A 13,509-nucleotide genomic window follows, 5' to 3' on the forward strand; every position below is an offset into this window, starting at 1 on the left:
CAGATAAGTCGCATGGTCGAGGCATGCGAGTTAGCTAAAAATTACTCTCGGTGGAACAATTTTGTAGCCCTCACCACTTTCCTTAGATGATCAAAACTAATTAGAGTCTATTACCGTTTCTCCGGATCCCATAGTTTCGGTTTTGATCGAAGTCTCCGAAACGAAAGTTTGACATGAAAAGAAAAAAAAAAAAAAAAACATCGGCAAAACAAAACTATGCTCGGCAAGTTTATGTGCACCGGCTACACTTAACTGTCTCAGTTCAAATACCCATAAAATTGGGCATTCAACAAAATAAAATTTGTTAAATTGAATGCGCCACCCATTCAGGCCTAGCAACCGCCTGTTCTTCCGAGCCGACGCGACCTGGACTCAGCCGCCATGTTTGTTTGGTGGTGGCGCCCCCTATAGGTCGCTGGAGTCGCGAATAGGCGAGACAGTTATCGTCACTACCTGTCAAGGTTCGATGCCGTGTACTGATGCCTTGTACTGCGTTTCTTGAGCTGTCGATGGCTACAGCCTTTGTTTACCCTATAGGTCATGAACCATCGGATACGGTATCTGCTCGTCACCGCTACCTGGGCCATCCTGACGGCCGGAAATGCCACGCCACTATCCAACGTCAACGAGCCGCCGGGAAACCTTACGCTAAACAGGTCCCCAAGGGGACTGTCCCCGCAGCAAGTGATGGAGGAACGCCTGACGAGCTGCCTTCTCGATGACGGTTTCACGAACGTCAACTGCCACATCGAGAACAGCTCTGTTCGCTGTGAGTTTGCGCCGAATCTCGTCAGTATGGGCCGAATGCTCTATATTTTCGAACAAGCTCAGTCAGGCACAGAGGCGGCGGGCACCGCGCACGCGCAGAAACCCGTTTTTTTTTTTTTATTTCTTAGGAGCCAAGCATCGGCGTCATCGGCGTACGTTTTGTTTGACAACCACCGACATCACCTGAGCAGTATGCGTCACAAGCATGAGTTGAGGCATAGACTACTTTATGGCAACCGAGGAGGAATACCTTTGGTATAGCTTACACGGTGGTGTATAGTTACGCATATACTGTCAATAGAATAAAGATCTCACGCTTGAGAAACACATACAAAATTATATTGTTTATATTTCAGCCGTGTATTAATTCACTCCGAAAGTGTGACGGCCAATTTGAAGTATGCAAACTTACTAATTGTAAAATTTTTTTTTTTTTTTTTTTTTTGGGGGGGGGGGGGGGGGGGGGGGGGAAGGGGCGGTTGCAAGTAAAACATTTTGTTCAGCACTTGATACTCCCTGTCGGTTTACGAAATGCAAGGCGCAGCCTCTTGTGTTCCCGCTTCTAGCTTCGGGATTGTCTTTTCGGATTTAGTAGCGGCTAATGCTGTAACCTGATTGGCTGCGAACCGATAATAAGATACTGGGGTCTTCCCATGCCCTATTGCAGGTACGTTCATAAGATCCCCTAGCCTCTGTGCTTCCACCGCACGCGACAGACTGAGGAAATTGTTTTCCCGTGTCTAGGTTTTTCGGGCGGCTTTGATAGCACGCCGATCGGAACCGTCGTTGCCACGGCACTGGGAGTGGCGGCAGGAGCCATCTGCGTCGCAGCCATAGGATGCTGTTTCTGGACGATGAACGGGAAAAGAAACGTAGGTGTCAACACACCTTCTGTTCCAACTCTTTGGCCATCAAGTGCATCACGCTGGGAAATCTAGAGCGTTTACTCCCCAAATCACTCAGAGGACAATCGACGAAAAAAACTCTGCGCTTCAGCTCTGAGCACGATGTTTCACTCTGCTCAGTGGCAGTGCACAAACTGTTGTTTTAGGCCTAAACATATATTTTCAGCCTAGTCATTCTTCGAGGTCCCTGATTGGTGCGATTGGCTTTCTCAAGTGCTTCGCTCGAAAGTGACCGCTCCAGATTTCTCACTGCGCACTGCAGGGTAGCCACCGCAGAACATAATGTTAAAGGGATTTTGAACCGAGCATTTCAGTGTGTATAATAAGGGGCGCACGATCTTTTCATGAGTCAGGAGCCCCTGGTGGTGCGCGAGCACACGCAACGAAATTGACGTCATCATATCCCTCATTCGAGCTTAAAGCGTGAATAGGGGATATGATGACGTCAATTTAGTTGCGTATGCTCGCGCACACGAGGGGCTGCTGACTCATGAAAAGATAGTGCGCTGCTTATTATAGACTCTGAAATGTTCGGTTCAAAATCCAAGTTAACGTCGAGATCTTTCGGTGACGCCTTCTTATGGCTCTCGTACGTGACGCCACGACGAGGATATGTGTAGTAATTTCTCGTCGCCAAAATGTTGTAATAAAAGAAAATGCGGACACCGGAGAAAATAACGAAGAGCAGTGCCTGCGTGGGCCTGCGGAAAAACGAGGGGTCTCGCATGCCGAAGTGGTGACCGGCGGGCCGGGCGCGGGAGCCCCGGAAGGAAGGAGGCACGTCCGAAGCGGTCGGTTGTTGAAGCGTAACTCTCTTTATTAACGGTAAACAAACATGGGGGTAGGGCGCCACGGGGACGCAACCCTGACAACACGGCGCAATGGTGGAAAGTGGCGCCATCTGAAGAGTGTGTAAAGAACTTGTGAAAAATTTAAATACTACAATATGCCCATCATGACTCGATTAGCTCAGTTACGAAACTGCCCACAGACGCTGCTTGCACGAGCAGTGCTCCCCCCTTCCCCCTTCCTTCCCGCCCCCCCCCCCCCCCCCCCCCCACACACACACACACACACACACACTTGTCGTTGGACGCGCCACCGGTTTGAGGATGGCTGCTATGGCAATTGCTGCATGCAGTGGATTCTATGGAATTCGTATTTTAGATGCAGAGCGTCTATAGATGACATTTCATAGCACTCTACATATAGCATGCATAGTCTGTTTGGCAAGGATAAGCTAGATGGCGCTTCAAACGACAGGAGGCTAAAGCCCCTCTGTCCTAGGAAAAGTGGCGCCAATCATTGTTGTGGAAATGCTCGAGACATGCGCCGCGCGCCATTTTTGGGAAGAACACGGCGTCGTAGCTCAATGTTGCGCTGTGCCGCCATGATCTTCCCAAGGGCTGCACGTTGCACGTGCCTCGCGCACCGACGTACTTTTGAAACATGAAGGGGCTTTAGGTATCAGGTTAAGGAAGTTCCACCTATACAGCGAACGTTTCTGCCTTCGAAAACACGTTGGCGCATGCACAGCCAAAGCATACTAGAGGGCAACAAGCGCGTGTTGGAGATGGAGAGCAGCGGAAGTAACTCGAAAAGTCCGACATGCATGTTTTACTGAGGAAGGAATGCCAGTGGGCGCTTCAGACACATGATGGGTTTTGATATCTCTCCAGCCTCTGGCCAGTGCCAACCTTTAAATTTCGAGCGTATGGTGCGCGGCTCGTATGTTTTCTGAAGCCTGAAACGTGCCCATGATGGGCTTCTGCTGGCAGGAGCCATCTTCAGAATTCGCGCGTTTTGCGCAGTTGCTTCGCTCATTTCCCCAAGCGACGGACCAGCGTATGCTGACATATGTAAAGATTCCACACTGAGCGATGGATCTGCGAACACTGAAGGGGTGAATGCAACGAAATTTGTAAATAAAATAGTAAAGAGAAAATATTAAAACAAATTAGGTCTTGTGCAGTGCCATCAACTGCACATGCGCGTGGGCCTATCGCTAACATATTTTGTTTGCACAAGAATTCGTGAAAGGTGTTTCTAAAGGAAAGTACTCGCACCGCTTCCTGCCAGAACGATGTGGACGACTCTTAATTGACGCGTTTAGTTAAAAACATTCCTGGAAGGGTCAATTCACCGATGAGAACGCAAAGACGTTAAATGCATATGAAGGGGCATTCCGTTATATTTTACGGGGTGTTTGATAGCACGTTATGCAAACGCATTTTCGTGAAAACTAGAACTGAGAAAGCAAAAACTAAAAAAAAAAAAAAAGAACTTCATTGAAACAACGTGTGTGGAACCGACATCGAGCAGTTCGAAGGAACCGCCGGAGATTTGAATCCAAACATCACGATAGTCTTGTTAGTTGCTCGTCTAATATAGTCATGTATCGTTAATACGCCGCTACATAGACAACGTTTTCCGGGACCAACTGGGTAAATGCATTCATTTTAGAGCGCAGCTCTTAGGGGCCCGTTTCCAGCCTGAGCGGCGTCGGCGTCGCCGTTGGCGTCGCCGTCGGCGTCGCCGTTGGCGTCGCCGTCGGCGTCGCCGTCGCCGTCGGCGTAACCGCGCCCCTCTGTGATGGAAAGGTGGTGAATAAAGGACAAAGAACCCGAGGACGGCGAGTGAAAGAAAGAGAGGTGTATTATGTACAGAAGAAAAAAGGAAAATAGATGACGTAGTCTCACTCGAGTCAGGCACCGCACCTTCACGTCGTCGTCGGCGGCGGCCACGGGTGCTGCCTTCTGGGTCGGCTTGGGGAATGTTCGCTTTCCGGCGTAGGCGGCGGTCCCCTTGGCCAGGGCTAGCTCTCACGGGCCTCTAGCCGCCCGTCCAGAACCAGTCGTTGCTGCCGTCGGGACCGCGGGAGCCCACCGATGTCTTCTTTAGCGTCGCAGTTGCCGATCTGCCTTCAGAAGCTCCCTTTTTCACGCGCACCACACTGCCCGGCCCCACTTCGTCTTTCTCTCTTCTCGCTTCTATAGTCCACCTCATCACACGACCCCCCCTTTAAGACAATTGTTCCAATTGTTTCAAAAAGGGACAAACAAACAATCAAACCAAAAACATAAGAGTAAGAAACATCGCACTACTTTTCTAAGTTAAACTAAGTAATTAGGCCGGTGTTGACACTCACTCAGCTGGCTGTTCGCGTTCTCACGTCCCAGTTTCGCAAGCCATCATATTGCTTGTGTTTACCAAACTTGCATGTGTAAGCCATGTTTTCATCTTGTCATAGAAAGTTGCAATACACAAAGGGATGGACAGGCCTTCACGATGACAGTGATGTGCCAGAGCAGATTACAAGCGACTCAAAAAGTCTGCTCCAAAGTTTTCGCTTCCCTTGATGTACGTGACGTGGAAGTCGTATTCGGCGAGTAGTAAACTCCACCTCAGTACCCGGTTGTTTAATTTTCTGGCTGAATTAAGGTACTGCAACGGTTGATGATCGCTTTGTATGGTGAAGTGTCTTCCGAACAAGTATACATGAAACTTTTTTACTGCCCATATGAGAGCTAGACATTCTCTCTCTATGGTGGAATAGGCGACCTCTTGGGGTAGCAGTTTACGACTAGCATAAGCGTTGGGATGAAGAACGTTGTCGTGCTCTTGCATGAGCACGGCTCCCAAGGACCTTTCTGAGGCGTCTGTCCTCAGTACGAATATCTTCGTCACATCCGGTGATTTCAAGATAGGCTTTCTGGAAAGCAGTCTTTTCAGTTCATCGAATGCCTTTGCGTGTTTGTTCTCCCAGATAACTTTGTCAGGCGCTCTTTGTTTCGTCAGCTCCGTCAAAGGAAGTGCGGTCTCCGCGTAGTTTGGGATAAACTCCCTGTAGTAGCCTGTTAATCCCAGGAATGATCTTACTTCTTTTTTGGTTCGAGGTTGTTTACAGTCCTGGATTTTCTCCAGGGTCTCCGTTAGAGGCTCGAAGGATCCTTGCCCATCCTTATGGCCCAGGAATGTTATTTTGGAGAAGCCAATCTCTGTCTTTTTGGGTTTGATCGTTAGTCCTCCTTCTCTCACCCTGGTCAAAAACTGACGCACTGCTTTTAAGTGATCTTCCCAGCAGTCAGACGCAACTAAAACATCGTCAAAGTAGTGATGAGCGTCCGGTACGCCATCAAGAATCTTCCTCATCAGCCGTGTAAATACTGCCGGGGCTGTTTTGATGCCGAAGGGCATAAACCGGAATCGATATAATCCCGTTGTTGTCGAGAAAGCCGTTGCGTCCTCTGACCCTGGAGCCATTGGTACCTGCCAGTAGCCCTTCGCAAAGTCAAATTTGGAGTAGTAACGTTTTGTGCTCACTCTAGCGAACATCACGTCGACGCGGGGGATAGGTTCACAATCAGGTACTAGAACCTTGTTCAGCTGGCGAAAGTCGATGCAGAGCCTTGTGGTCTTGTCTTTCTTTTTGACGACAACTACCGGTGAACTGTAGGCTGAGTCGCATTTCTCGATAATGCCTTGTTGTAGCATCTCGTCTACCTCCATTTCCACAGCGTCTTGCAGTGCTAGAGGGACAGGATACGGGCGTACTTGAATTGGTGTGTCCGTTGTCAATCTCAGTTTGCACTGTACGAGACTGGTCCGACCGGGACAGTCCGAAAATACGTCTCGAAATTCTTCTAGCAGTTGGTAGACCTCTCCTGCTTGTCGTTCAGTTAGCTCCTCTGACATCTGTACATCGTTGTAGCCTTCCAGTTGGCTAAGGCAGACACTAGGAATGTCTTGCTCCTCTGACTCCTCTTCGATGGTAATGCCAACCAGGGCTTGACGGGGAGCACATAGAACTTCCCTCTCTTCGTACTTTTTGAGCATGTTGATGTGAAATACAGTAGACTTTCTTCCAAGGTCTATTAGGTAGTCCACGTTATTCCTCCTTTTTAATACTGGAAATGGTCCTTTCCATTGCAGAATCAACTTGTTTTTGTCCGTTGGCAACAAGATGAGGACTCTGTCTCCCTCTTTCAGTTGTCTAACTCCACTTTTCTTGTCGTAGTACCTCTTTTGGGTCATTTGAGCTTTCCTCAATTCCTCATGGGCGGTCTTACAAGTCTCTTCTAGTCTCCGTCGAAGATCCACCATATAACCATAGGTTGTTTTCGTTTCGGGGTCTATGCTTTCATTTGTCCAGAGTTCCTTCAACACTGTCATAGGACCGCGAACATGTCGGCCATAAAGAAGTTCGAAGGGTGAAAATCCTAGGCTGCTTTGCGGCACCTCCCGGTACGCGAAGAGCAACGGATTAAGGTACCGGTCCCAACACCTCGGTTTTTCTTGGCACATCCGTTTAATCATTTGTTTAATTGTCCCATTGAACCTTTCGACCAATCCATTGCACATTGGATGGTAAGGCGTCGTGGTCAGATGTCTGAGCGAGAGCAAGCGGCTGACCTCCTTCATTAAGGCTGAAGTGAAGCATGACCCTCGGTCGCTCACAATTTCTCGTGGTAAGCCTACTCGGGCAAATATCTCTAACAGACCCTCAGCGACTTCCGCGGTGTCAATGCTCTTCAATGGGATTGCATCAGGGTATCTGGTTGCGAAGTCCACCACCGTCAGAACATACCTGCTGCCGGACTCTGAACCCGGATTGATAGGTCCGATGATATCTATGCCAACTCTATGGAATGGTGTACTAATGATAGGCATATTTTCTAGGGGTGCCCTGATAACCAAGTGTTTCGGGATAGTCCTTTGACAAATGTCGCACGATTTCACGAATCGTTTCGCGTCCGCTGTTATTCCCGGCCAATAGAATTCCTCACGAATACGATCGGTGGTTTTTCCTGTTCCTTGGTGGCCAGCCATGATCCCCTCGTGTGCGAGCTTCAACACAATCTGCCGAAATTCTTTGGGGACCACCAGCTGTTTCCACTGTTTTTGCGACGAGTCCTTGTATCTTCTGTAGAGAATACAGTTGTGTAGAAAGAACTCGGATTCCTGCGATTTTCCCGACACAAACGCTGTGCCAACGACAGCGAAACACCTCTTCAGTGTTTCATCACTACGTTGTGCCTCCTTCAGCTTAGCGTGGTCAACGTCAATCGGATCCAATGTCATGACTGGTAACTCGGAAAACGTCCTTTGGCTGTCTGAGCGCCCCTTTGTGAGCGCCCCTGCGTATTTTCTTTCTTTATCCAGAACACCGTCGTCTGGCATCCTTTCACCCTCGTCTTGGGTCATCCTGCCGGCAGTCTCGTGCCGCACGGACGTGCTTATCAGCATGTTACTCTCCTCACTTCTTTTAGATCTCCCTGATCCTTCTCCCTCCCATTCCTCATCTGGATCATCAATCCCTCTCGCCCCTTCAATGTTCCCGAGTACCAAATCATACAGAGGGTTCTCCATACACTTCGCCAATACCTTGCCTGTAAAATAAGGCGTTCTTACATCAATTTCTGCCTCTGGCAGATATTTGACCGTCCTATCCAGCAAAAACACCGGACTGGAAACCCCAGTTAGCTGATCATCCGTAACCAGGTCTCTGTTCACTACAATCGTGTTACACCCACTGTCTCGCAATACTGTGGCAGCTCGATCTCCCACTTTTCCCCGAACCACTGGCATGTTTTCTACTAGAAATCGTGGAGCCTTTCCAAGTGCCGCATTCACCACTGGGATTTTGTCCCCGTTTTTCAGTAGGACATATGTGTCATCTGGGTCTGTCTCGTCAGGTGTTGGTCGAACGGAAAGCATACAGGAAGCCTGAGGAGGTCTATCCTGCTTGTCTTGCGGTTTCCAGTTACATGCTGCTGCCTTGTGTCCCGTTTTCCCACATCTCCAACACACGGGTAAGCGTTGAGCCTTGGTGCTCGCCCAGCAGTCTGCTGCCTTGTGACCTGGCTTGTTGCAGAGAAAACATTGATTCCTCCCCCTAGCGGTGGGTGGCATTCGGGTATCCTCCTTACTTCGATCTCCACCCTTGTTACTGTTCAGGCTGTCGTTGTTCCTTTTTGCCAAGTTAGTTTGGCCCTGCGCCTCCAAGAAGTGGTCCGCGGTTACTGCCATGTTTTCGAGCGTCTTGCAGTTCCTCTCTTTTAAGAAGACTGATAGCATTGGGTGACAATATTTTAAGAACTGTTCCGCAACTATCAGATCTTTCAGGGCCTCGAACGTCTTCGCAATTTCTCCAGTTTCAACCCAGCGATCAAAGTACCCAAGAAGTCGGGCTGCAAATTGTTTCCCCGTCTCTGCCTCCTCTGGCTTGCTTTCCCTGAATTTCTCTCTGTACCCTTCAGTGGTGTAACGAAACCGCTGTAGCAGGGAAAGTTTGACTTTAGAATAATCCAATGACTGCTCTGGTGTCATTCGACCCACAACTGTCAATGCCTCACCGGTGAGGCACAAGCTTAAGGACATTGCCCATTTTTCTCGAGGCCAATCCTGGCTAGTTGCAACCCGCTCAAACCTTTGGATATACGCGTCCAGGTCGTCTCTCTTTTCATTAAATGGTGGAATTAGTTTGTGGGGACTCCGGTGACAAGTTTGTGCTCCCGAGTTCTCTCCCCTGCCATTGGTGTGGTGGACTTCATCATGAGCTGAGCCGCTATTCTCTTGTAAGCGCAGGCGCAGCTGTAACACTTCTTGTTCCTGTTGGAGCCTGCGGAGCTCTCGGTCAGCGGTGTCCTGTGTCTCCTTAGCTGCTTCCCGCGCATCTTCTCGCAATCTGACCCGTTCTTCGCGTTGCCTACCACGCTCTTGCTCAACCCAGGTACGGAGTTCTTCGCCCACGTACCCGAGCTCTTTACCAACGCCAAGCAATTTTTCTGCATCCATGCTCTTATCCCTCCCACACAGCCGTCCCGGGGTTCTGCTCTCTAGGGGTTGTTAACAATTAGAGAGTCCTGTCGCGGACGCCAGATATTGTGATGGAAAGGTGGTGAATAAAGGACAAAGAACCCGAGGACGGCGAGTGAAAGAAAGAGAGGTGTATTATGTACAGAAGAAAAAACGAAAATAGATGACGTAGTCTCACTCGAGTCAGGCACCGCACCTTCACGTCGTCGTCGGCGGCGGCCACGGGTGCTGCCTTCTGGGTCGGCTTGGGGAATGTTCGCTTTCCGGCGTAGGCGGCGGTCCCCTTGGCCAGGGCTAGCTCTCACGGGCCTCTAGCCGCCCGTCCAGAACCAGTCGTTGCTGCCGTCGGGACCGCGGGAGCCCACCGATGTCTTCTTTAGCGTCGCAGTTGCCGATCTGCCTTCAGAAGCTCCCTTTTTCACGCGCACCACACTGCCCGGCCCCACTTCGTCTTTCTCTCTTCTCGCTTCTATAGTCCACCTCATCACACCCTCCCTCTCCTCCTCCTCCCCCTCCCTCTCATCCTCCTCCCCCTCCTCCTCCTCCCCCTCCTCCTCCTCCTCCCCTCATTGTGTAGTATGGTCCGGGCGGGTCACGTGACCTCGGGGGGAGGGGGTCACATGACCCGTTTCCAGCCTGTGCGGCGTCGGCGTCGCCCCTCCCCTCCTCCTCCTCCCCCTCCGCTCCTCCTCCTCCCCCCTCCTCCCCCGCCCGGTAAAGGTGGTAAAGGAGAGGGAGGGGGAGCAGGAGGGGAGCAGGACTAGCAGGCATGATCACGAGGAGGAGGAATATACCCTCCCCTCCTCCTCCTCAAGAGCTGCGCTCCAATTCGGCGTTACAGGAAGTTGTAAACGGCTTTCACTTTTTTGTTTTCTCGTTTGGACAACTGGCGTTTTGGACGCTTTAATCGGGAAACCTATATAGGTGTCCTTATTAACGAGACATGACTGTCTCCGCCTAATTAAAGAAAAAAACGATTTTGACTGACATAACTTAATTTACGCAGCATTACAATAGACCCCTTTCAAAACTGCACCAAGCAACCTTGGTGGCCGCCATTGTTTGGGCACGAAGCATGCGATTGGATCCGAGTGCTCGCCGAACGCTGAGAGAGCCCTCGCATCCAATTGCAAGCTCAAAGCGCTTGCTCGAACCATGGCGAATTCGGATAATAGGCGCTGCATATCCTAGATAGCGCCCACCTAAGCAAGTAGCGTTTGTGCAAATTACCTCTGGTTTCTATACCATCTTCCAGGAAAAGGCAGCTGCAGCCCAAAAGTCGACACCATCATCCAAGGTGCCTGCGGCTAAAGGACATCCTTCCGTCAAATTTTTCAACCCCTTGACAGCATCGGTCAACATTGGAACAGGATTTTACAGGCTCTGAAAGACTCACTAGAGCGATCGCTCTCTGCTTTTCTTTCTTTTTTTTTTCTCCGACTTATTACACCTAGAGTCTCTAGACAATAAGCTACGCCTAGGGTTCCGTCCCTCAATTTTCCCATTCCCTCGTTGGCGCCGCCATTTTGGTGCCTAATGCAGAGCGGCGCGAGTGGGGATCTACGATAAGAGAATGCGAAAGCCCAGGTGATATCGTCCGCTTCATCATTTCTGGAAGACGGAAAAACAGTGCAATTCCAGATAAAACTTCAGATTACTGGCAACCATGATTTTAAACATCAAGATGGTTCTTAAGCCACTGGCTAGACCCGCAATCCGAAGTTCTGTTTTCACCCGCTACGAAAGGAAAGCCAAAGAATCCAATTTAATCCCATGGATGCAGTGTAGGTACTTCGAAGCGTAGCCCTCTAGTTACAGCTAAGCAAGCAATTTCGGACAATGGTTCCTATACAACTGTACTAACCAATAGGCACTATCGCTTAGATGGTACAATAGGACATATACTTCAGTCCTTCACGATTGTTAGTAAATGCTCTTGAAACACCATCGTACAGAAGTGTCCCTTGAAACGTCGCTTCCTACCAAAGAACTGGGTCATGAGCGTTCCAGTTACGAATATATGTTTGCTTTTTAACGTGAAACGTTCTTTTACTTGTCGGGGGAGGGGGAGGGGGGGGGGGGGGGATAGATTTAGTGAAGCCCAAGAAATCGACCTCGAAGATCGACGCTGATTGGCTGGTGGAAAGGTTAAGTGATCAACGCTGACTGGCTGATTCCGGTGAGTGTGGGAAGTTCTGGTAAATCGCCAGACTTTAGAACCCGACTAGCGCCAGTATCTTCATTCCAGGAACTGCCATCGAATCTCTATGCCACGCGTTAAGTTATCTGATAAGAAGCGCCGTGAGCGTGGGTCGCCGGGATCGGCTACGTTCCGGAGCGATACCGGAACCTTTCACGTGTAACACAGTTGTCCAACAGTTTGCTACACCATTTGTGTTGTTGTTGTAATCAATGCCTCGTCGCTATCTTCAAGGTTTCGCTCGAGTCGTACCGGCAACACCCCCATAGATAACAATTGTTCGACGAATTTGAGCACGCTGGTAATGCCCCAAAAAGATACAGAAATCAACAAAAGGGACGAATATAGGACGAGACATCCGAAAGCATTGTCGTCCTTGTTGTTGCTGGCGCGCTTATTGCTGCACCGAGGGTGTAGGGGCGCATTTTCTACGTCATCTACGTCACCTATAGAGTGCTGTGTCAGCGTTTGATTGGAATTTGCGTTCAATGAGTGAGAACACGAATCAAAGCCGAATGCTGAACCAGCACTCGCGACCAACCTGTGTCCCGCTAATAGCTTCCGACAAGTGATGTATAAACTCCCTCACTACGACGTTTTTATGTCAAGGTGACGGTCATAGGAACCCTGCTTGAGCTGAAGACGGCCCCGAAGAGCATCTGCGCAGTGCAGCCAACGGCAGCGAGGACCTAGATTCGTTTAAGGCATATGTCCTCACAGACACGCGTGCTTCCGGTTTTTGCCGTGCTCGCCTTTTCTTCCAGAAAGAATTGAAGTCTTTCTGCTCCTTCAAGACTCTTGAAAAGTCTTCTTTGGTTGGGGAAAATGTTCGGTTGCCCTGGAAAGCTATTTAGAACGAAAGGCACCGAAGCTTAGCCGCATAGCGGGCCTACAAGCGGCGAGATGTTTTGGCGGCGCCCTGGTATGGTTCCCTCTGATGACGTCGTTTCATTGCGAGCAACAAGTTCGATAGTTTTTGTATTCAGCATGGTGGGAAGCTTGAAATCATAGCGCTCAAAACCAACACTGCCAACACCGTCGAAATGTATGTTCTTACATTTATCTTATTTCCGTTGATGAGAAATCCTTTGTTGACGTCATAATCAGCATTCGGCCAATCGTGGAAGGCCGACCACAGCGATACTTTCGATCGCGCACGTCGTCAATAGGGAGTATTCACTGGATGCCATATTTGAGGGCAGTGCTTAGAGCGCATGCTCAGAACGAGCTCACATTAATAGGCTGTGGCAATATTGATGGTGTGGAAAGCACGTTGCTAAAGAACTGTGGAAGCTCGTCCTCAGCACGTGCTCAGCTGTTGCTTACAGAGCTATGGTCGACAGTGAATACTCCCTGGCCGTGTTCCAAAACTTACTCGATCCTACTCCAGGGTAAGGGTTTTGTACCTTGGCGTTTAAACCTACCCACGGCCAGCGTTTTTCAATCTGCAGTCACGTGATACGATCCGCCGGAGTAACTCGGATCCATTTGGGTAAGGTTTGGAACACAGCCCCTATTAGCGGCGAGATGTTTCGGTGGCGCCCTCGTTTGTTTACCTTTCGTGACGTCATTACCTTGTGAAGAACAAGTTCGATGGTGTCTGTAATGAGCATGGTGAAAGCCTGAAATCATAGCGCTTTCAAAGTGACACTACCCGCACCGTCAGAATAGAAGTTCTTACATTGCTCTTATTTGAGTGGATTTGATATCCTTTGCTGACGTCATAGTCAGCATTCGGCCAATTGTGGTGGACCGATCGCAGCGACGCTTTCGATCGCTCACGTCGCCAATAAGGCGTGTTCACTGGCGGCCATAGCT

The 13,509-nt window shown here is 49.7% G+C and overlaps 1 protein-coding gene across 1 annotated transcript; it reads left to right on the top strand.

The window, feature by feature from the left end:
• Positions 1 to 434: 434 nt before the first annotated feature.
• LOC121835367 lies at positions 435 to 11,443 on the top strand. Its single transcript, XM_042289512.1, has 3 exons — positions 435 to 769; positions 1,513 to 1,640; positions 10,747 to 11,443. The coding sequence occupies exons 1-3, from the start codon at positions 541 to 543 to the stop codon at positions 10,876 to 10,878; spliced, it is 489 nt and encodes a 162-aa protein (XP_042145446.1). The 5' UTR covers positions 435 to 540; the 3' UTR covers positions 10,879 to 11,443.
• The last annotated feature ends 2,066 nt before the right edge of the window (positions 11,444 to 13,509 follow it).

The sequence above is a fragment of the Ixodes scapularis genome, unplaced genomic scaffold (genome assembly GCF_016920785.2).
Source record: "Ixodes scapularis isolate PalLabHiFi unplaced genomic scaffold, ASM1692078v2 PGA_scaffold12__126_contigs__length_90152505, whole genome shotgun sequence".
NCBI lineage: Eukaryota > Metazoa > Arthropoda > Arachnida > Ixodida > Ixodidae > Ixodes > Ixodes scapularis.